Raw genomic sequence first — 23207 nt, forward strand, 5'->3', positions numbered from 1 at the left:
GTTCCGAAGGGATGATAGACATACGGCGAATTCCTTCTGCAGACAATTTGCCGTGCACCGCAGACCGTGCCAGAACAGGACAAAGGCGAGGCTTCCATGCACTTAGACCAAAACGGCCCCCTAAATCAACAGCCAGGAGTGTGTACTCCGGGCGATAGGTTAGGTTAGGTTAGGTGGCATCCCGATGTGTCAGGCTCATTCAGTCCATTGTGATACCACAGTGGTGACCTTCTCTCTTATCGCTGAGTGCTGCCCGATTCCATGTTAAGCTCGATGACAAGGGACCTCCTTGGGAGCCACCGTGGTGCAATGGTTAGCATGCCCGCTTTGCATACACAAGGTCGTGGGTTCGATTCCTGCTTCGACCGAACATCAAAAAGTTTTTCAGCGGTGGATTATCCCACCTCAGTAATGCTGATGACATTTCTGAGGGTTTCAAAGCTTCTCTAAGTGGTTTCATTGCAATGTGGAACGCCGTTCGGACTCGGCTATTGAAAGACTCAAAAATGTCACCAGTACTACTGAGGTGGGATAATCCATCGCTGAAAAAACTTTTTGGTGTTCGGTAGAAGCAGGAATCGAACCCACGACCTTGTGTATGCAAGGCGGTCATGCTAACCATTGCTCCACGGTGGCTCCGGGCGATAAAAGCCGCTAAAAATTCCATAGCAATTGGCCCAGATTTTGGTTATGCTGCCCATATTTGTCCATAACTTCAATATTTGCCTCAGCACCTTCGAAATACTAGATATGTATCTGAGAAATAGAGAAGCATTTCCGGTTCTGAAACCAGGAAAACAGACACACTTTTGAGACTCGTATCGCCCCATTTTTCTTCTTTCCCCCACTACATAAATTCTTGAAGCACTTTTACTGACCTACTTCAGAGACCTTATGTAGTAGAAGAACATCCCCATGTTTTCCGCTCGGATAGGAGAACGACCATTGCGTTGCAACATTGCAAAGGGATTTCATAGTAAAAGGCCGCATAAACGTGCGATTCTTGTGGCATTAAATCAGTCTAAAACTTTTGATACAGTAAACCACACTTAGAGGATATTATGGAAACCTCCCTCTCTAATAATTTTAAGAGATGATTCGAAAACTATAGACATTATGGTAGACAGTGCTATGTGGAATTACAAGGAAAAACATGTTCGCACAGAAAGAACAATCAAGGCGTACCTCAAAGCGGTGTACTCTTCACCCTCCTCCTCTCTTACGTATCAGGTGTCCATCCGATAAGCTATGCAGAGGACTATTCCATAGTTACTACTAGAAGAGACTCAAAGACTTTGAGGTGAAAATTAATGACTACCTTCCTGCACTTAAAGACTTCTTTGTCAGCAGTATCAGAAAATTGCTGCCGTGAAATCGACGACAACTTTTATCACATCGTGGACCGAAAAGATGAACCAGGAGCTTGATATTCACATATATGGCCAGGTAATTTCAACATGCAGGGGGTAGACATACGATTCTGAAGGGATTAGCTGGTAGGTGGACAAGGAGGTCCCTTGGCCTTGAGCTAACCATAGAATCGGGCAACACTCAATGCTAAGAGAGAAGTTCACCACTGTGGTATCACAATAGACTAAATAGTCTAAGTGAGCCTGAAATATCGGGCTGGCTCTATACCTAACCTAACCCAACCTAACCTTGGCTGGTAGCACTTGGGGAGTCCAAACGGGGCCACCGTTTGGACTCTCAGTATAAGCGAGACCCACTGTATAAATCTTCAAACGTTGCGGAATACTGCGCTAGATGTCACTCCAAGACGCCGGAACAGCATCTGACGCGTGAGTCGAAAATGCTCCCGATGTGGCAAGATTGTGAACTCCTCATCCCAGCCAGCACCGTGGTGCCCAAATTGTGAACATTCGCTTCACATCACGATACATCTGGTCGCGAATTCAGCGAACCCAACATGCCTGACACCATCAGTCCGCAATGAAGAGAGACTGTTAGAGAGCGTAGAGGCACCAGATTAGTGATATCTCAGCTCCGCTCTACTGAACAGTTACCTTTAAATTCAGCAATTCAGGATGCTTGCTCAAATTATGGACGTTCGGCTTTCATCAAGAGGCATCTCTTCGCGGGTCTTGCGAACCCAACAGACCTGACACCTACTTCACAGTGTTTCTTCGAAATGGATGTAGACGCTTAAATGTCTAACCCAATGTAACTTTGTGTCCCCATTTTAGCGAATCCAGACCATCCGATTCGACTTCAGAAAAGACTTGCAATTAATTCATCATTTGATCAGCGATAACAGTGATGAGGGCATAGGGACGCCATTGGAAGTCATGAACAGGAATCACAAGGCAATATCTTCCTACCAATTCTGCGTTTTGCTTCGCGTAATACCACCACCTGTCAGCCATGACGAGAGACGTCAACCTAGAGAGACCAGACCGGTTCTATCTAAGCTAAGATCTGGCATTTCCAGGTACCTGAACAGTGACCTCTAACTTCTGAACCCACCAATTCAAGATGTCTGCCCAAATTTCGTACCTTTTCCTCACATTGAGAGACATCTCTTCACGGGGCTTGCGACACCATCTGAACGGGTCGAGACTATCGTGCTTCACTTTAGAAAAGACCTCAAATAAATTAATCACTAATCAGCGATGAGGGAATATTGTCGGAATTGGAGGCAATATATTTGTATCTGGCATCGTTGGGTTGGGCGCAAGACCCCAACCTGTCAGCGATGACGAGAGACTGCTGCCATCTGGTATCTAACTTGTGAACCCACCAATTCATGATTTTTGCATAAATTGTGGACATTCGTCTCAACCCCAGAGGCATCACTTCTCGGGTCTCGCGAACTTACACCTACTTTACTATGGACTCATCCAGTAGAGATAACTCGTTTATTTGAACTGGATGTGGATGCTTAAATGTCTAAACCAATGTAACTTTGTGTCTTTCCTTTCCTAAACACCCTGGAGAGCAGCATTTTAGCGAGCCCAAACTATCCGATTCGACTTCAGAAGAGAAGAAGAGAATCTTCGGTAGGAGCAAAAAAGGCTTGCAATCAAATCATCATTTGATCGACGATAACAGTGACGAGGGAATAAGGGTGGTAGCCGTGTACAGGATGCACAAGGCAATATTTCCCTAGCAGTGCAGCGTTGTGCTGGCCGAAAAACCCCAACTTTGTTGAGATGACGAGAAACGGATGTCTAGAGGGTCCAGATCGGTGTGATCTCTACCATCTGGCATCCCCAGGTACCTGAACAATTAACTCTAACTTTTGAACCTTCCAATTCAAGATTTTTGCCGCAATTGTGGACATTTGTCTCACATCAAGAGGCATCTCTTCGCAGGTCTTGCGAATCCAACAGACCTAACAACTACTTCACTCTGGACTCATTTAAGCATTTTGATTCCTCGAACCGGATGTAGATGCTTAAATGCCTAACCCAATGTAATTGTATTGTCGTTTCCTTATCTTCTATTTATTTGTAGATACTTTACCAGAACTAGCATCGTTGTGTTGGGCGCAAGACCCCAACCTGTCAGCGATGACGAGAGACTGCTGCCATCTGGTATCTAACTTGTGAACCCACCAATTCATGATTTCTGCATAAATTGTGGACATTCGTCTCAAACCCAGAGGCATTTCTGGACTCATCCAGTAGAGGTAGCTCGTTTTTATTGAACTGGATGTGGATGCTTAAATGTCTAACCCAATGTAACTTTGTGTCTTTCCTTTCCTAAACACCCTGGAGAGCAGCATTTAAGCGAGCCCAAACTATCCGATTCGACTTCAGAAGAGAAGAAGAGTATCTTCGGTAGGAGCAAAAAAGGCTTGCAATCAAATCATCATTTGATCGACGATAACAGTGACGAGGGAATAAGGGTAGTAGCCGTGTACTGCATGCACAAGGCAATATTTCCCTACCAGTGCAGCGTTGTGCTGGCCGAAAGACCCCAACTTTTCTGAGATGACGAGAAACGGATGTCTAGAGGGTCCAGATCGGTGTGATCTCTACCATCTGGCATCTCCAGGTACCTGAACAATCAACTCTAACTCCAATTCAAGATTGTGTACATTTGTCTCACATCAAGAGGCATCCCTTCGCGGGTCTTGCGAATCCAACAGACCTAACAACTACTTCACTTTGGACTCATTTTGTAGAGACATCTTGATTCCTCGAACCGGATGTAGATGTTTTATGTCTAACTCAATGTACTTGTATTGTCGCTTCCTTATCTTCTATTTAGTTGTAGATATTTTTCTAGAAGCTAGAACAAAACAAAACGTAGCTAGATAACTCCAGATACACCTTCTGGGTAAAAAATTTTTATATATAAAATAAAAGCTACCGTTCCGAAAGCCCAAAATTCCCCGAATTTTCCTACTATCTTGCATATATATGCATCTCATTGTTAGTTCAGCTTTGTTGCGTGTTTTTACAGCTGTTCATACAAGTTCAGCTGTTGATGTATAACTCTTCATTTATCCTGCTAGCATACATGGCAGTGAATGAGCTTTTGCGACTATGTTGATATATGGACGTTAATTGCAAAAAGTATATAAGCAATAATTTTACACTGATGCAGAAATGCAATAAATTGCATGTTTTCATAGCTCACAGTTATCATTCTGCCACCAAAGCCAAGCACAGCCAACTATTTCGTCGTTATGTGCAACACTTATTCAACTTGAGCATCACGAAACTCGTTGCTTGTGTACTGCATCAAAATAAAAAATGAAAACACGAAACGAAATAAATATTGCAAATGTATATATTGCACAGATGCTGGATGAAGATGAGGATATACAAAAAAACAGCCATCCTTCCTCCATCTCAATGTGTGGGATATAAATAGAGGATAGTGGCATAAATACCCTTCTACATATAAAGGAATTGAAAAACTCAAAACAGTTTCTTCCATTTGATTCCTAAATGGTGATGGTTATATGTGCATGTGAGATTCCTAACCAACTATGTTTAATATGGAAACCACTAACTAAAAGATCACCATGACATCCTCTAGGCATAATGATATGAAGAAATATTATAATTTATGCCATAAAATGGGAATGCAATATGTCATTATGCATTCGTTCTTCATGTGCTATGCTCTAGAAAAAAGTTCTAGTTTATATTTTCTTTTTCTTCTTCTGCTTCATCTTCTTCTCATCCATATATGGAATTTATGTAAATTTGTTGTTCTGTAAACTTCTATTTGATATACCAAGTCATTAAAATGTTCATATAATTATGTAGTTGTCATTACCGCAATATTTATGAGCACCTTAAAGTATGCTTCATATATTCTTTTAACATGATAAACAAATACAGGTAGTTGAAGATACATTTTGTGGAAAATTTATTATTGCAAACATTTTTATTAATTTTTTGTTATCAAAATATATTTGTAGAGAAAGCGTATGACATGTGTTAAGACATCGTATCACGTTACGACGAGTAATAACCAGGACTGTGTACTGAAAAAAACAAAGCATGAAAAGATTTTGTCTTTACACTAATAATTTTGGTGTCGATTCGGAACCAAAGAAGCGGAAAGAGTAGAGGAACTATATCGGGAAAGCCGGAGGATCGAGTGGAGAAATTGGAAGACGTCTTACAAAAGTTGAGTCGGGCAGCGGAGGATCAACGTAGGTACTATAACCTTAGACGCAGACCTTGGAAACCGCTGAAAAGATATCCTTTATCAAAAGCTGTGCATAACTTTACGGCAAAGCTAAGGACTAGCTTCATGAGCCCCTTGAAGTGGTGGATTTCCCGTCATCCGTAACTTTCCAGCTGCGCGGCCGTGAACGGGGTGATGAACGAAATACTCCCATTAGCTAATTAAAGCCTTTTGCGACGACCTTAGATAAAAACACAACTGTCCAATCTGCCAAAATAAATTGTAACAATCTTCCACTCTCTCCCATAGATACCAACATCAGTCACAACACAATTAGCGACGACAACGCAAACCAGTTCCAGCCTATCCGGACCAAGGCATATTACCAAGACATATTATAGGAGCATGTAGGAGCAGTTCCTAAACCGAGAACTAATGCGTGGCAACAACCTTCCTCCAATAAAAAGCTGAACGATTTGACTCGAAACAAGTATATACGGCCGTAAGTTCGGCCAGGACGAAGCTTATGTACCCTCCACCATGGATTGCATAGAAACGTCTACTGAAGCCGATGGTAAGGTATCATAAAACTTCCTAACAACGTAATATATACCACATAGTCCATACGTGGTATATATTAAACTACAAAAGGGCCGATTAAATACGTATATAATTAAGTTTAAAGTTTCTATAGAAATAAAATTTTGGCAAAATAAAATTTTGACAACATTTTCTATAGAAGTAAAATTTTGACAAAATTTTCTATAGAAATAAAATTTGGAAAAAATTTTCTTTATAAATAAAATTTGAAAAAATTTTCTATAGAAATAAAAATTTTCTGTAGAAATAAAATTTTGTCAAAATTTTCTATAGAAATAAAATTTTGTCAAAATTTTCTTTAGAAATAAAATTTTGACTAAATTTTCTATAGAAATAAAATTTTGACAAAATTTTCTATAGAAATAACATTTTGACAATGTTTTCTATAAAAATAAAATTTTGGTAGATTATTTTTGACTCGAGTGGCAACCATGATTATGAACCGATATGGGCCAATTTTTGTGTGAGTGGGGATCGGCTATATATAACTATAGACCGATATGGACCAATTTTGGCATGGTTATTAGCGGCCTTATACTAACACCACGTTGCAAATTTCAACCGGATTGGATGAATTTTGCTCTTCCAAGAGGCTCCGGAGATCAAATCTGGGGAACGGTTTATATGGGGGCTATATATAATTATGGACCGATATGGACCAATTCTTGCGTGTTTGTTAGAGACCACATTCTAACACCATGTTGCAAAATTCAACAGGATCGGATGAATTTTATTCCTCCAAGAGGCTCCGGAGGACATATCTGGGGATCGATTTATATGGAGGCCACATACAATTATGGACCGATATGGACCTATTCTTGCGTGTTTGTTAGAGACCACATTCTAACACCATGTTGCAAAATTCAACCGGATCGGATGAATTTTACTCCTCCATGAGGCTCCGGAGGACATATTTGGGAATCGATTTATATGGGGGCTACATACAATTATGGACCGATATGGACCTATTCTTGCATGGTTGTTAGAGACCATATACTAACACCGTGTACCAAATTTCAGCCGGATCGGATGAAATTTGCTTCTCTTAGAGCAATCGCAAGCCAAATTTAGGGGTCCGTTTATATGGGGGCTATACTTAAAAGTGGACCGATATGGAGCAATTTTTACATGGTTATTAGAGACCATATAATAACACCATGTACCAAATTTCAGCCGGATCGGATGAAATTTGCTTCTCTTAGAGCAATCGCAAGCCAAATTTGGGGGTCCGTTTATATGGGGGCTATACTTAAAAGTGGACCGATATGGCCCATTTGCAATACCATCCGACCTACATCAATAACAATTACTTGTGCCAAGTTTCAAGTCAATAGCTTGTTTCGTTCGGACGTTAGCGTGATTTCAACAGACGGACGGACGGACGGACGGACGGACGGACGGACGGACGGACGGACGGACATGCTCAGATCGACTCAGAATTTCACCACGACCCAGAATATATATACTTTATGGGGTCTTAGAGCAATATTTCGATGTGTTACAAACGGAATGACAAAGTTAATATACCCCCATCCTATGGTGGAGGGCAGCGTTACCGTTGGGAATTTTCAAAAAGTGGCACAAAAAGTGGCAAACGTCGAAAAAAGGGGCACAATTATTTTTGAAAAGTGGCACAAAAAGTGGCACATTCTTTTTATTAACTTATACAAAAAAAAACAAGTAAGGAAAGTCTAAAGTCGGGCGGTGCCGACTATATTATACCCTGCACCACTTTGTAGATCTAAATTTTCAATATCATATCACATACGTCAAATGTGTTGGGGGCTATATATAAAGGTTTGTCCCAAATACATACATTTAAATATCACGCGATCTGGACAGAATTTCATAGACTTTTACAAAATCTATAGACTCAAAATTTAAGTCGGCTAATGTACTAGGGTTGAACACAATGTTAGTAAAAAAATATGGGAAACATTTAAATCTGAAGCAATCTTAAGGAAACTTCGCAAAAGTTTATTTTTGATTTATCGCTCGATATATATGTATTAGAAGTTTAAGAAAATTAGAGTCATTTTTACAACTTTTCGACTAAGAAGTGGCGATTTTACAAGGAAAATATTGGTGTTTTGACCATTTTTGACGAAATCAGAAAAACATATATATGGGAGCTATATCTAAATCTGAACCGATTTCAACCAAATTTGGCACGCATAGCTACAATGCTAATTCTACTCCCTGTGCAAAATTTCAACCAAATTGGGGTAAAACTCTGGCTTCTGGGACCGTATTAGTACATATCGGGCGAAAGATATATATGGGAGCTATATCTAAATCTGAACCGATTTCAATAAAATTTGGCACGCATAGCAACAATGATAATTCTACTCCCTGTGCAAACTTTCAACTAAATCGGAGTTGAAAACTGGCCTCTGTGGTCAATGAGTGTAAATCGGGCGAAAGCTATATATGGGAGCTATATCTAAATCTGAACCGATTTCAACAAAATTTGGCACGCATAGCTACAATGCTAATTCTACTCCCTGTGCAAAATTTCAACCAAATTGGGGTAAAACTCTGGCTTCTGGGACCGTATTAGTCCATATCGGGCGAAAGTTATATATGGGAGCTATATCTAAATCTGAACCGATTTCAATAAAATTTGGCACACTTGACTATAGTACTAATTGTTCTTCTTGTGCAAAATTTTAAGCAAATTAGGGTAAAACTCTGGCTTCTGGGGCCATATAAGTCCATATCGGGCGAAATATATATATGGGAGCTATATCTAAATCTGAACCGATTTCTTCCAAAATCAATAGGGATCTATTCTGAGCCAATACACATACTTGTGCCAAATTTGAAGTCGATTGGACTGAAACTGCGACCTAGACTTTGATTACAAAAATGTGTTCACGGACAGACGGACAGACGGACAGACGGACAGACGGACATGGCTATATCGACTCAGGAGCCCACCCTGAGCATTTTTGCCAAAGACACAATGTGTCTATCTCGTCTCCTTCTTGGTGTTGCAGACATATGCACTAACTTATAATACCCTGTTCCACAGTGTGGAGCAGGGTATAAAAACTTAAGAAATAAATACTGCTATGAGGTCAAGTTAAAATATATTTTGCGAATTCATACAAATTGGTGAACAAATCCTATTTAAAATTATTTTTTAAGCGTCTATAAAATAATCAGGCCTTTCAATTATATCTTTAAATTTATTATACCCTGCTCCACACTGTGGAACAGGGTATTATAAGTTAGTGCATATGTTTGCAACACCCAGAAGGAGACGAGATAGACACATTGTGTCTTTGGCAAAAATGCTCAGGGTGGGTTCCTGAGTCGATATAGCGATGTCCGTCTGTCCGTCTGTCCGTCTGTCCGTGAACACATTTTTGTAATCAAAGTCTAGGTCGCAGTTTTAGTCCAATCGACTTCAAATTTGGCACAAGTATGTGTTTTGGCTCAGAATAGATCCCTATTGATTTTGGAAGAAATCGGTTCAGATTTAGATATAGCTCCCATATATATATTTCGCCCGATATGGACTTATATGGACCCAGAGGCCAGATTTTTACCCTAATTTGCTTAAAATTTTGCACAAGAAGAACAATTAGTACTATAGTCAAGTGTGCCAAATTTTATTGAAATCGGTTCAGATTTAGATATAGCTCCCATATATATCTTTCGCCCGATATGGACTAATATGGTCCCAAAAGCTAAAGTTTTGACCCAATTTGGTTGAAATTTTGCACAGGGAGTAGATTTAGCATTCTAGCTATGCGTGCCAAATTTCATTGAAATCGGTTCAGATTTATATATAGCTCCCATATATAGCTTTCGCCCGATTTACACTCATATGACCACAGAGGCCAATTTTTTGCTCCGATTTAGTTGAAATTTTGCACAAGGAGTAGATTTAGCATTGTAGCTATGTGTGCCAAATTTGGTTGAAATCGGTTCAGATTTAGATATAGCTTCCATATATATCTTTCGCCCGATATGCACTTATATGGACCCAGAAGACAGAGTTTTATCCCGATCAGCTTGAAATTTTGCACAAGGAGCACAATTGGTAGTATAGTCATGTGTGCGAAATTTTATTGAAATCGGTTCAGATTTAGATATAGCTTCCATATATATTTTTCGCCCGATATGGACTTATATGGACCAGAAGCCTGAGTTTTGGCCCAATTTGGTTGAAATTTTGCACAGGGAGTAGATTTAGCATTCTAGATATGCGTGCCAAATTTGGTTGAAATCGGTTAAGATTTAGATATAGCTCCCATATATATGTTTTTCTGATTTCGACAAAAATGGTCAAAATACCAACATTTTCCTTGTAAAATCGCCACTGCTTAGTCGAAAAGTTGTAAGACTCACTCTAATTTTCCTAAACTTGTAATACATATATATCGAGCGATAAATCATAAATAAACTTTTGCGAAGTTTCCTTAAAATTGCTTCAGATTTAAATGTTTCCCATATTTTTTTTACTAAAATTGTGTTCCACCCTAGTGCATTAGCCAACATAAATTTTGAGTCTATAGATTTTGTAAAAGTCTATCAAATTCTGTCCAAATCAAGTGATATTTAAATGTATGTATTTGGGGCGAACCTTTATATAGCACCCAACACATTTGACGGATGTGATATGGTATCGAAAATTTAGATCTTCAAAGTGGTGCAGGGTATAATATAGTCGGCACCGCCCGACTTTAGACTTTCTTACTTGTTTACGATATCAAAATAATTTATATCATCATTGGTTTTTCAGTAATGCGGAACCCCCTTTTCTTCAGTTTTTTGTCATTTATGTCAATTCATGGTAAAATTTGCCCACAACTTTCGGATTGTGATGTCGTTTTGTGACCTATCTATATTGTTTTAATGTTTTTAATATACAAAGAATTTTTATAGTTGATATCTGCTAAATCACGTTTTTACAAACTTTCTTACAAAATTTATGTATATTTGTAATAGAATATTTTTGTTAAATATAATTAATAAACAATTTAAGGTAAGCACTATGTTCGATTTTCGAGTTGAAATTTTCGCGGTTACTTTACTAAAACAGTTCAATATAAAGCAGATAAATTAACTCAATAACTCAATCATTTATAATTTTGATTATTTCAGGAAAAGTAATTGCGAAAATAAAGTGATTTTCAACTCGAAAACCGAACATAGTACTCACGTTTAGGAGGATTCGCTTTGGAATGTTTTGTTAACGGTATTCATACTTTTGATAATATAAACTAAAAATTTAAGATAAATCTTTGGTATTTGAAAGTGCATTTTGGATCTTTAACATATACTTTCTCTAATTTCTTAGGACACTTTTCTTCCAATTTTTCTCTAATGAGGTAATGCTTCAATACTGTCCACTGTTCTAGCATTCATTTTGAGGAATATAGTGGAATTGGAACAATCTGTCTCAAAGGGCGATTGCAATTTTTTCTAACTGGGTCCTTATGGGATCCATCATCAATTATTTCCTGCGGTCGTAATACAAACCTTAAACATTTTTATATTTATCCTGATATTTCATGCCACAAAAAATTTTGCATATTCAAAGTACGGTTTACCAAATAAGTTGAATCGTAACTGTTCACGTAATAAGAATTAATGAGCGAAGGCTGTTGGTGCACAATATTAAATTTTCTTAATAACACATCTATGGTGATAACTACCCATAATATTTAAACTTTTGAAAAAGTGGCACGAATTATTGGAAAAGTGGCACAAAATCGTAAAAAGTATCACATTTAGTGGCACAAACAAAAAGTGGTGCAAAAGTGGCACCGCCCAAGAAAAGTGGCAAATTTGCCACTAAAGTGGCACAACGGTAACGCTGGTGGAGGGTATAAAAATTATCGAGAAGAAAGAAGCGAAGGTCCAGTCATACACATTACGCCCGTGGCCCGGGTGTACGCCCGTGGCCACGATTGGAGACGATTTGCATCTCCTCCGTCTGCGACGACGGCTCTGTCCCACCGCAGCCTAACTTCTTTTTCCATCGTACCCTACTTTTATTCCACGATATCTATGCCTCTAACGACTTCCCTAATTTGTTTCCAGTTTCCATGAGTGTTCCAAGGTCTCATAATCCTCAAAACACGCCCTACATGCACCATCCTCTGCTGCTACTCTCCTTCAGTAGGTCGCAATTGTCGTTACGGCATGACATTCTGCCTGCAGGATTGCGTTGTGATCTAGTAATGGGAATAAGATCTCGTTGTCTGAGTACTCTTCAGTCCCATCGTCCCAGCCATCTTCGATCCATCGGTGTAGCAGTTATTTTCCTCTTATATCCTGCAAGTTCTAAAGCATTTCTAGGCGATTTCGTGAGCCACCGTGGTACAATTCCTGTTCCGACCGAACACTAAAAAATTTGTTCAATTGTTATTTATCCCCTCTCTATAAAGCAAGTGAAATTTCTGAGATCTTCAAAGTTTTTCTAAGTGGTTAGGCGATTTCGTACAAATCACGAACTCACTGAATTTTCCTCTAATGGCTTTAAAATATAAGGGATGCCATTTTTTGAAATGAATTTATCCAACAAATCGGTCTACATTTAGATATAGCTTCAGTATATATCATTCGCACGCTTTATTCTCATATTGCCACAGGGCCATAGTTGCACACTGATTTATGTGAAATTGAAGTAGAATTAAAATTCTTACTATGCACGACGTATTTGCTGGAAAACAGTTCAGATTTAGATATAGCTCCATATGACCACCGTAGTTAAAAATTCCGCTCAGATTTACCTGAAATTTTGCACAGAGAGGTAATCAACATTTTAACAATGTGTGTCAAATTTGGTTTTCCAAATTGGGTAATAATGGCCAAAATACACAAATTTTCCTTGTAAAACCTGCCACTTGTGCCAAAAAAATCTACCAAAATTTTAAGAATTTTTTTACCGAAATTCTACCAAATTTAAAAGGTTTTAAACAATGTTTTATAAAAATTTGAATTCTATAGGAAATTTTTGAAAAATTGTATTTCTATAGAAAATTTTGTCGCATGGACTGACCTACAATTTCTATAGAAAATGTTCTCACAAATTGTATTTCAAAAATTTTATTTGTATAGAAAATTTTGTCAGAATTTTATTCCTATAAAAATTTTTGTCAATTTGTTGTTCCGAAGACGATTTTATTTTAAAATTTTATTTCTATGGAACATGTTTTCAAAATTTTATTTCTTTAGAGAATTTTGTCAAAATTTTATTTTTAGGAAATTTTATTTCTATAGAAAATTTTCTCAACAATTTATTTCTCTACAAAATATTGTCAAAAATGTTATTTCTATAGGAAGTTTTTGTCAAAATTTTATTGCTATAGAAAATTTTCTCACTTTTTTATTTCTATAGAAAATTTTGTCAAAATTTTATTTCTGTTGTTTTTTTATTTCAGCTTAAAACCATACATTGACTAAACTACAAGTGTAGCTTAACCAACAGAGGAAAAGAATGTTTGTCAAATTTATTTGGGCAAAGCCCTATAGACTGCAAGATGGTTGGATGGACGCACGTTTCGGAATTACCACATTCCTCATCAGCATCCTCTACTTGCAGCAAAACTATCAACCAATTATCAGAATAAATTCAGGCAGTTTATTAAACCCAACAAAAACCACACTTGAACCCTCCGAAAAAAGGTTTTACATTGATAGCCGGCTTATGCCGAAATAAACTCGAAACAAACATATCTCTTTTCCTATGCCACTGTCAAATCATCGATTTGAATTCACATGGCTGGGTTTATTTTGAGCGTGCCTCCTCTTCTTTTTCCATTTGTTTTGTTTTGTTATTGTTGGTTTTGTTCTTTAAGCATTGTTGTTGTTTTTTTATTTCAGCTTAAAACCATACATTGACTAAACTACAAGAGTAGCTTAACCAACAGAGGAAAAGAATGTTTGTGAAATTTATTTGGGCAAAGCCCTATAGACTGCAAGATGGTTGCAGTCTAAATAAAAAAAAAAAAAAAAAAAAAAAAACATCTTGCAGTCTATAGGGCTTTGCCCAAATAAATTTGACAAACATTCTTTTCCTCTGTTGGTTAAGCTACTCTTGTAGTTTAGTCAATGTATGGTTTTAAGCTGAAATAAAAAAACAACAACAATGCTTAAAGAACAAAACCAACAATAACAAAACAAAACAAATGGAAAAAGAAGAGGAGGCACGCTCAAAATAAACCCAGCCATGTGAATTCAAATCGATGATTTGACAGTGGCATAGGAAAAGAGATATGTTTGTTTCGAGTTTATTTCGGCATAAGCCGGCTATCAATGTAAAACCTTTTTTCGGAGGGTTCAAGTGTGGTTTTTGTTGGGTTTAATAAACTGCCTGAATTTATTCTGATAATTGGTTGATAGTTTTGCTGCAAGTAGAGGATGCTGATGAGGAATGTGGTAATTCCGAAACGTGCGTCCATCCAACCATCTTGCAGTCTATAGGGCTTTGCCCAAATAAATTTGACAAACATTCTTTTCCTCTGTTGGTTAAGCTACTCTTGTAGTTTAGTCAATGTATGGTTTTAAGCTGAAATAAAAAAACAACAACAATGCTTAAAGAACAAAACCAACAATAACAAAACAAAAATTTTATTTCTTTAGAAAATTTTGCGAAAATTTTATTTCTATAGAAAATTTTGTCAAAATTTTATTTCTTTTAGAAAATTTTGCGAAAATTTAATTTTTATGGAAAATTTTGTCAAAAATTTTATTTGTATGAAAAATTTCGTCATCATTTTATTTCTATAGAAATATTTGTCAAAATTTTATTTATATAGAAAATTTTGTCAGAATTCTGTTTATTTAGAATTCAAAATTTTCTATTTGTAGAATATTTTGTCTAAATTTTAATTCTATAGAAAATTTTGTCAAAATTTTGTGAAAAATTTTAATTCTTGAGAAAATTTTGTAAAATTTTTATTTCTGTAGAAAATTTTCTCAAAATTTTTTTTTTTTTATAGAAAATTTTGTTAAAACTTTATTTCTATAGAAAATTTTGCCAAAATTTTATTTCTATAGAAAACTTTGTCAAAGTTTTATTTCTGTAGAAATTTATGTTAAAATTTTATTTCTATAAAAAATTTAGTCAAAATTTTATTTCTATAGAAAATTTTGTCAAAATTTTGTTATTATCGAAAATTTCTTAACATTTTTATTTCTAAAGAAAATTTTCTCAAAATTTTATTGCTGTAGAAATTTTTGTCAAATTTTATTTCTATCGAAAATTTTGAAAAAATTTTATTTCTACATCAAATTTTGTCAAAATTTTATTTCTATAGAAAATTTTGCCAAGGTTAGGTTAGGTGGCAGCCCGATGTATCAGGCTCACTTAGACTATTCAGTCCATTGTGATACCATATTGGTGAACTTCTCTTTTATCACTGAGTGCTGCCCGATTCCATGTTAAACTCAATGACAAGGGACCTCCTTTTTATAGCCGAGTCCGAACGGCGTTCCACATTGCAGTGAACCCACTTAGAGAAGCTTTGAAACCCACAGATATGTCACCAGCATTACTGAGTTGGGATAATCCACCGCTGAAAAACTTTTTGGTGTTCGGTCGAAGCAGGAATCGAACCCACGACCTTGTGTATGCAAGGCGGGCATGCTAACCATTGCACCACGGTGGCCAAAATTGTATTTCTATAGAAATATTGTCCAAATTTTATTTGTCTATGCAAATTTTAATTCTGTAGAAAGTTTTTGTCGAAATTTTATTTCTATAAAAATTTTTGTCAACATTTTATTTCTATAGAAATATGTATTTTTCAAAATTTTGGTTTTATAGAAAATTTCTTCAAATTTTTATTTCTAAAGAAAATTTTCTCAAAATTTTATTTCTGGATGATTATCGTTGACCTTTTTATTTATCTTTAAGAATTATTTTTCATAGTTTCGGCTATAGGTCGATTAAAAAAACATAGATATGATGTTTTTCTTTTATTTTTATTTCCAATATTTCGGTTGTCTTCGTCAAAACCGTTTTCAAGGCTATTATTTCTATAGAAAATTTTCGCAAAATTTTATTTCTATAGAAAATTTTCTCAAAATTTTATTTCTTCAGAAAATTTTCTCAAAATATTATTTCTATAGAAAATTTTTTCAACATATTATTTCTATAGAAATTTTTGTCAAAATTTTATTTCTATAAAAAATTTTGTCAAAATTTTATTTCTAAATATTATTTGTCAAAATTTTATTTCTATAGAAAATTTTGTCAAAATTTTATTTCTATAGAAAACTTTGTCAACATTTTTTTCTATAGAAAATTTGCTCAAAATTTCATTGCTATAGAAAATTTTCTCAAAATTTTATTTTTACAGAAAATTTTCTCAAAATTTTATTTCTATAGAACACTTTTTCAACATTTTATTTCTATAGAAAATTTTGTCGAAAATTTTTTTCTATAGAAAATTTTGTCAAAATATTTTATTCCTTAGAAAATTTTCTCAAAATTTTATTTATATGAAAAAATTTGTCAACATTTTATTTCTATGGAAGATTTTGTCAAAAATTTTATTTCTATTGAAAATTTTCTGGATTTTTTTTTTCAATAGACAATTTTCTCAAAATTGTATATCTATAGCAAATTTTAAAAATTTTATTTCTAATGAAAATTTTCTCAAAATGTTTCTTTAGAAAATTTTGTCAAATATTTTATTGCTATAGAAAATTTTGTCAAAATTTGATATCTATACAATATTTTGTAAAATTTTTTTTCTATAGAAAATTTGTCAAAATTGTATTTCTACAGAAAATTTTGTCAAAATTTTATTTCTATAGAAAATGTTGTCAACATTTTATTTCTATAAAAAATGTTTTGTCAAAAATTTTATTGCTATCGAAAATTTTGTCAAAATTTTATTGCTATAGAAAATTTTCTCAAAATGTTATTTCTTTAGAAAACTTTGTCAATAATTGTATTGCTATAAAAAATTTTGTCAAAATTTTATTGCTATAAATTTTTTTACAAAATTTTGTCAAAATTTTATTTCTATAGTAAATTTTCTCAAAATTTTATTTCTATAGCAAATTTTCTCAAAATTTTATTTCTATACAAAATGTCAAAATTTTATTTCTATGGAAAATTTTGTCAAAATTTTATTTCTACAGAAAATGTTGCCAAAATTTTATTTATATAGAAAATTTTATTTCTATATAAAGTTTTTGTCGAAATTTTATTTCTATAAAAAATTTTGTCAAAATTTTGTTTCTATAGAAATATTTGTCAAAATTTTGTTTTTATAGAAAATATCTTCAAGTTTTAATTTCTAAAGATAATTTTCTCAATATTTTATTGCTATAGAAAATTTTGTCAAAATTGTATTTCGATAGAAAATTTTGTCTAAATTTTATTTATATAAAAAATGTTGTCAAAATTTTATTTCTACAGAAAATGTTGTCAAAATTTTATTTATATAGAAATTTTTTTCAAAAAATTTAATTCTGTAGAAAATGTTGTCAAAATTTTATTTATATAGAAAATTTTGTCAAAAGTTTTAATTCTGTAGTCGGCATTGACCGACTATAGACTTTCCTTATTTGTTCTTTATGAAAATCAGCATCTAATTAAAATTTATATTAATTGTTTGTTTTTTTTTTTTGTCGTACTTACCTTTAGCAGAAAAATTTAAATATATTAATAAAAATATCCATGAGTATTTATTAAGTCCTTTTGTTGTCAATGGTAATAGCTGAAAACGACGATGACAACGTTGTAGCAATGAAAGATTGCGAATGACGGGATTATCAATGCTACTGCTACCATTCTTAGTGGAGAACACATGCTGTTGCTGCTGGTGATGTTGCTGTTGCTGATTGTAATGATATTTATTTTGTGAATAGTCAGACGATATTGCTGTCTGTTTCTGGTGATGATAGTTCAGCTGTGGGTGCATTGGAAATGATACTGATGCCAGACCCTTTGATAGCAGATGATTTTGCTGTTGTGGTCTTGGTTGGGGATATTGGCATTGTTTCTCATGGATTTGTTGTTGGGTTATGGATGATGATGCTCGTGATTTTATATGGGACTGTAGTTGATGATGTTGCTGTGATAGCTGCTGCTGTTGTTGTTGTTGTTTTCTTTGTATAATTGGCAGTGTTGTAGCAGCAATAACACCTCTCACAATGTACTGTACGGTCTGTGACAATGTGGTTACTGCATTACCATGCAATGTTGCAATTGTGGTCAGAAATAAACGTAGCATAGATAAAATTAGAATTTGCAACATGTTAGTGACTCGAAATATCCCAGATATGTTGCTAATCTCTTTTATGCTAGTGTTGTTGTTGCAGATGATATCAATGTTGCTGTTGGTGCTGTTATGGCATTTGCTTATGTTGCTAAGTCTTTGTGGTGATGGTGATGGTGGTAAAGCTGCTGTCTCTAATGACTTTCGTATGGGTTGTGAAAATTTTGGTATTAGGTTAAGACTTTGTTGATTGCCATAATGATGGTGATGATTAAACTCTTTGTCCTGCTGTTGCTGTCCAGGCTGATGAATGTCATCGTGTTGCTCTTGGTGCCCAGAGATTGTGGTTGTCTTAGCTTTGCTGGTGTTGTGGATTTTGACTATGGCTGGTGATTTGACTGCTGCTGCTGTTGTTGTGAACTCTCTTAATTTTTTATTAGGATCTAATGATATTTGTTGCTGTTGTAGCAATATTAATTTTTGTTGTTGTTGTTGGGATAATAATGCCCCATGAAATTTTCTTTTTCTTTTACGCCTCAAATAGCGTTTGCCTAAAGCCAGTCTTAATTTAAAATCAGATTTTGTTGATGTTGTTGAGGCCAAAGCTATTTCTCTAGATAATGCTGAAATAGAATTGTGGCCATATTTATGAGAGCTTTCTAAGCTGTTTCTAAAGCCATTTGTTTGAATTTTAAGCTTGGAATTTCTATGAGACAAATTCTCATAATTTCTATTTCTACAGAAAGACAACCTTTGTTCATCATTTGTTTTATACCAACAAAGCTTTTTTTGTAGCTTTTTCTCTCTAAAGATATTGCTTAAATAATTCCCTTGAAAAATCTTCTCAGAGCTTTTTAATTTACTCCCACGATCTATGCGAGAGAAATCCAAAAACAGTTTTTCTTTAAGTATGGGATAAGTGATTTTTCTTCGTAAGCTTAAAGCTTTACAGCTTTTTGGTTTTGTTTTCCGTCGAGTTTTATGATTTATATAAAGCCTTTTATTTATAAAATCTTTGTCTTTGTCGTTGTGCAGCAGCATGTTATTATTGTAGGTGGTGGTTATGGTTCTGCTTGTGGGGGCGGTTTAATGCTTTTTTCAAGCTTTTATCAGAAACGAGCCATTAATCCAGCCAATCCATGGAGCTTTCAGGGATCGAGATTCTGTTTGATGATAGTGATGACAAACAAAAAAAGCTTAAGCTCTGGTTTTTCCGATGTTAAGATTTCAGATTGCTTATATTTGCAAAAGTTTTAGGAAATCATCATTGTTTATTTTTTTAAAAAGGTAAAGCTTATTAGAAATTTCTGTAATATAGCTGTCTTCGTTTCTTTCGTTTTTCCTCGTAACTTTCTAGCAATTTTCTACTAATATGGCGAGTATTGATTTTATTGTTATAGTTTTTTTTATAAGGAGATTTTCGTAAAGATTCTTGATTTTATTTGTATTATTTTTATTATTATCAGTTCTTTAACAACCCAAAGAGCTTTCGTTTTGGTCTATTTTTTTATGAAATTTGTTTTTTAAGTTTTTTGCTTCTCTCGTCTACTACAGATGATTATTGTGCCTTGTGTTAGTTAGTTTTGTTTTATAACTGCAAAAGGTGTTGTTGGATTAAATGCTTCTGGTATGTTTTTTGCTTTTATCTTAAATTTAAAATTTATTATTTTCCTTTGTGCTATTTCGGGTTTTCTCCTTTTCAAGATTTATCGCTCGTTTTTACCCACTTCACTTGAATTGCTTGTCTCTTATGTTTATGGCAGTGACGTATACTACGTTATCAAAAATTTAAGTTTATTCCATTGATGAAGATTACTGCAAGAAAAAAAAAGAGCAAAAAATGTTTATTAGATTAATGGAAGAATTTGCCTTTTTGTGATAGGAGGATAGGGTATACATAAGTTGGAATAAGTTGGACATAGAAATTTCAGGTCCACAGCAGGGCTGTGGAGTCGGAGTCTGAAGATTTTGCTAGAGTCATAAAAATTTTGCTCGACTCCGACTCCGGGTATCGATATAGAAAATTTGCAAAATTTTATTTTCGTAGAAAATTTTGTCAAAATTGTATTTCTATAGAAAATTTTGTCAACTTTTTATTTCTATAGAAAATTTTGTCAAAACTTCATTTCTATAGAACATTTTGCCAAAAATATTTTTTTTTTCTATAAAAAATTTTGTCTATATTTTATTTCTATAAAAACTTTTGTCAAAATTTTATTTCTATAGAAAATTTTGTCAAATTTTTATTTCTATACAAATTTTTTTAAATTTTATTTCTATAAAAAATTTTGTCAAAATTTTATTTCTATAGAAAATTTTGTCAAATTTCTTTAAGAATTTTTCTTTAAGAATTTTGTCAAAATTTTATTTCTATAGAAAATTTTGTCAAAATTATATTTCTCTAGAAAACTTTGTCAAAATTTTATTTCTATAGAAAAATTTGTCATAATTTTATATCTATAGAAAATTTTGTCGAAATTGTATTTCTGCAGAAAATATTGTCAAAATTGTATTTCTATAGAAAATTTTGTCAAAATTTAATTTCTATAGAAATTTTTTTCAAACGTTATATTTGCATAAAAATTTTGTCAACATTTTATTTATATAGAAGTTTTTTTCAAGGTTGTATTTCTATAGAAAATTTTTCTCAAAATTTTATTTCTATAGAAAATCTTGTCAAGATTTTATTTCTATAGAAAATTTTGTCAAAATTTTATTTTTATAGAAAGTTTTGTCAAAATATAGAAAAAATAGTCGGAGTATGAAGACTTTACTAGAGTCGTAAAATTTTTCTCGACTCCGCGTGTCGATATAGAAAATTTTGTCAAAATTTTATTTCTATAGAAAATTTTGTCAAAATTTTATTTCTATAGAAAATTTTGTTAAAATTTTATTTCTATACAAAATTTTGTCAAAATTTAATTTCTATAGAAAATTGTGTTAAAATTTTATTTCTATAGAAAATTTTGTAAAAATTGTATTTCTATAGAAAATGTTGACAAAATTTTATTTCTATAGAAATTTTCTTCAAGGTTACATTTCTATAAAAATGTTGTCAAAATTTTATTTCTATAGAAAATTTTGTCAAAATTGTATTTTTATAGAAAACTTTGTCATAATTTTATTTCCATAAATAAATATTGTTAAAATTTTATTTCTATAGAAAATTTTGTCAAAAGTTTATTTTTATAGAAAATTTTGTAAAAATTTTATTTCTCTAGAAAATTTTGTCAAAAATTTTATTTCTATAGAAAATCTTGTCAAGATTTTATTTCTATAGAAAATTTTGTCAAAATTTAGTTTTTATAGAAATTTTTGTCAAAATATAGAAAAAATAGTCGGAGTATGAAGACTATGCTAAAGACGTAAAATTTTTCTCGACTCCGCGTGTCGATATAGAAAATTTTGTCAAAATTTTATTTCTATAGAAAATTATGTCATAATTTTATTTCTATAGAAAATTTTGTTAAAATTTTATTTCTATAGAAAATTTTGTCAACATTTTATTTCTATAGAAAATTTTCTCAACATTTTATTTCTATAGAAAATTTTGTCAAAATTTTATTTCTATAGAAAATTTTGTCAAATTTTTATTTCTATAGAAAATTTTGTCAAATTTTTACTTCTATAAAAAGTTTTGTCAAAATTTTATTTCTATAGAAAAATTTGTCATAATTTTATATCTATAGAAAATTTTTTAAAAATTGTATTTCTATAGAAAATGTTGACAAAATTTTATTTCTATAGAAATTTTCTTCAAGGTTACATTTCTGTAAAAATGTTGTCAAAATTTTATTTCTATAGAAAATTTTGTCAAAATTGTATTTTTATAGAAAATTTTGTCATAATTTTATTTCCATAAATAAATATTGTTAAAATTTTATTTCTATAGAAAATTTTGCAAAATTTTATTCTGATAGAAAATTTTGCAAAATTTTATTTCTATAGAAATTTTTTTCAAGGTTGTATTTCTATAGAAAATTGTGTCAAATTTTTATTTCTATAGAAAATTTTGTCAAAATTTTATTTTCATAGAAAATTTTGTCAAAATTTTATTTTCATAGAAAATTTTGTCAATATTTTATTTCTATAGAACAATTTGTCATATTTTTTTTCTATAAATAAATTTTGTTAAAATTTTATTTCTTTAGAAAATTTTGCACAATTTTGTTTTTATAGAAAATTTTGTAGAAATTCTATTTCTATAGAAATTTTTTTCAAGGTTATATTTCTATAGAAAATTTTGTCAAATTTTTATTTTTGTTGTTGTTTTTGACTTCAGTTTAAAACCATGCATTGACTAAACTACAAGTGTAGCTTAACCAACAGAGGAAAAGAATGTTTGTCAAATTTATTTGGGCAAAGCACTATAGACTGCATGATGGTTGGATGGACGCACGTTTTGGAATTCCCACATTCCTCATCAGCATTCTCTACTTGCAGCAAAGCTATCAACCAATTATCAGAATAAATTCAGGCAGTTCACCAAACCCAAAAGTAAACCATACTTGAACCTTCCAAAAAAAGGTTTTACACGATAGCCGGCTTATGCCGAAATAAATTCGTACAAATAATTTTAATTTTATAAAAAATGTTATAAAAATTTTATTTCTATAAAAAAATATTGTCAAATTTTTATTTCCAAAAAAAATGTTGACAAAATGTTATTTCCATAGAACATTTTCTTTTTATAGAAAATTTTTTCAAAATTTTATTTTAATAGAAAATTTTGTCAAAATTTTATTTTTATAGAAAATTTTGTAAAAATTTTATTTTTATAGAAAATTTTATCAAATTTGTATT

The 23207-nt window shown here is 32.9% G+C and overlaps 1 protein-coding gene across 1 annotated transcript in view; it reads right to left on the reverse strand.

Annotated features, from left to right (window-relative positions):
* LOC142223685 (uncharacterized) overlaps positions 1–23207 on the reverse strand; it is a 530354-nt gene that overhangs the window by 288273 nt on the left and 218874 nt on the right. Inside the window, exon 2 of the mRNA XM_075293541.1 lies at positions 17825–20219. Within this exon, the coding sequence (XP_075149656.1) occupies positions 17825–19445 (1621 nt within the window). The 5' untranslated portion in view covers positions 19446–20219. The remainder of the gene's footprint in view (positions 1–17824; positions 20220–23207) is intronic.

Source organism: Haematobia irritans, chromosome 2 (genome assembly GCF_050003625.1).
Source record: "Haematobia irritans isolate KBUSLIRL chromosome 2, ASM5000362v1, whole genome shotgun sequence".
Lineage (NCBI taxonomy): Eukaryota > Metazoa > Arthropoda > Insecta > Diptera > Muscidae > Haematobia > Haematobia irritans.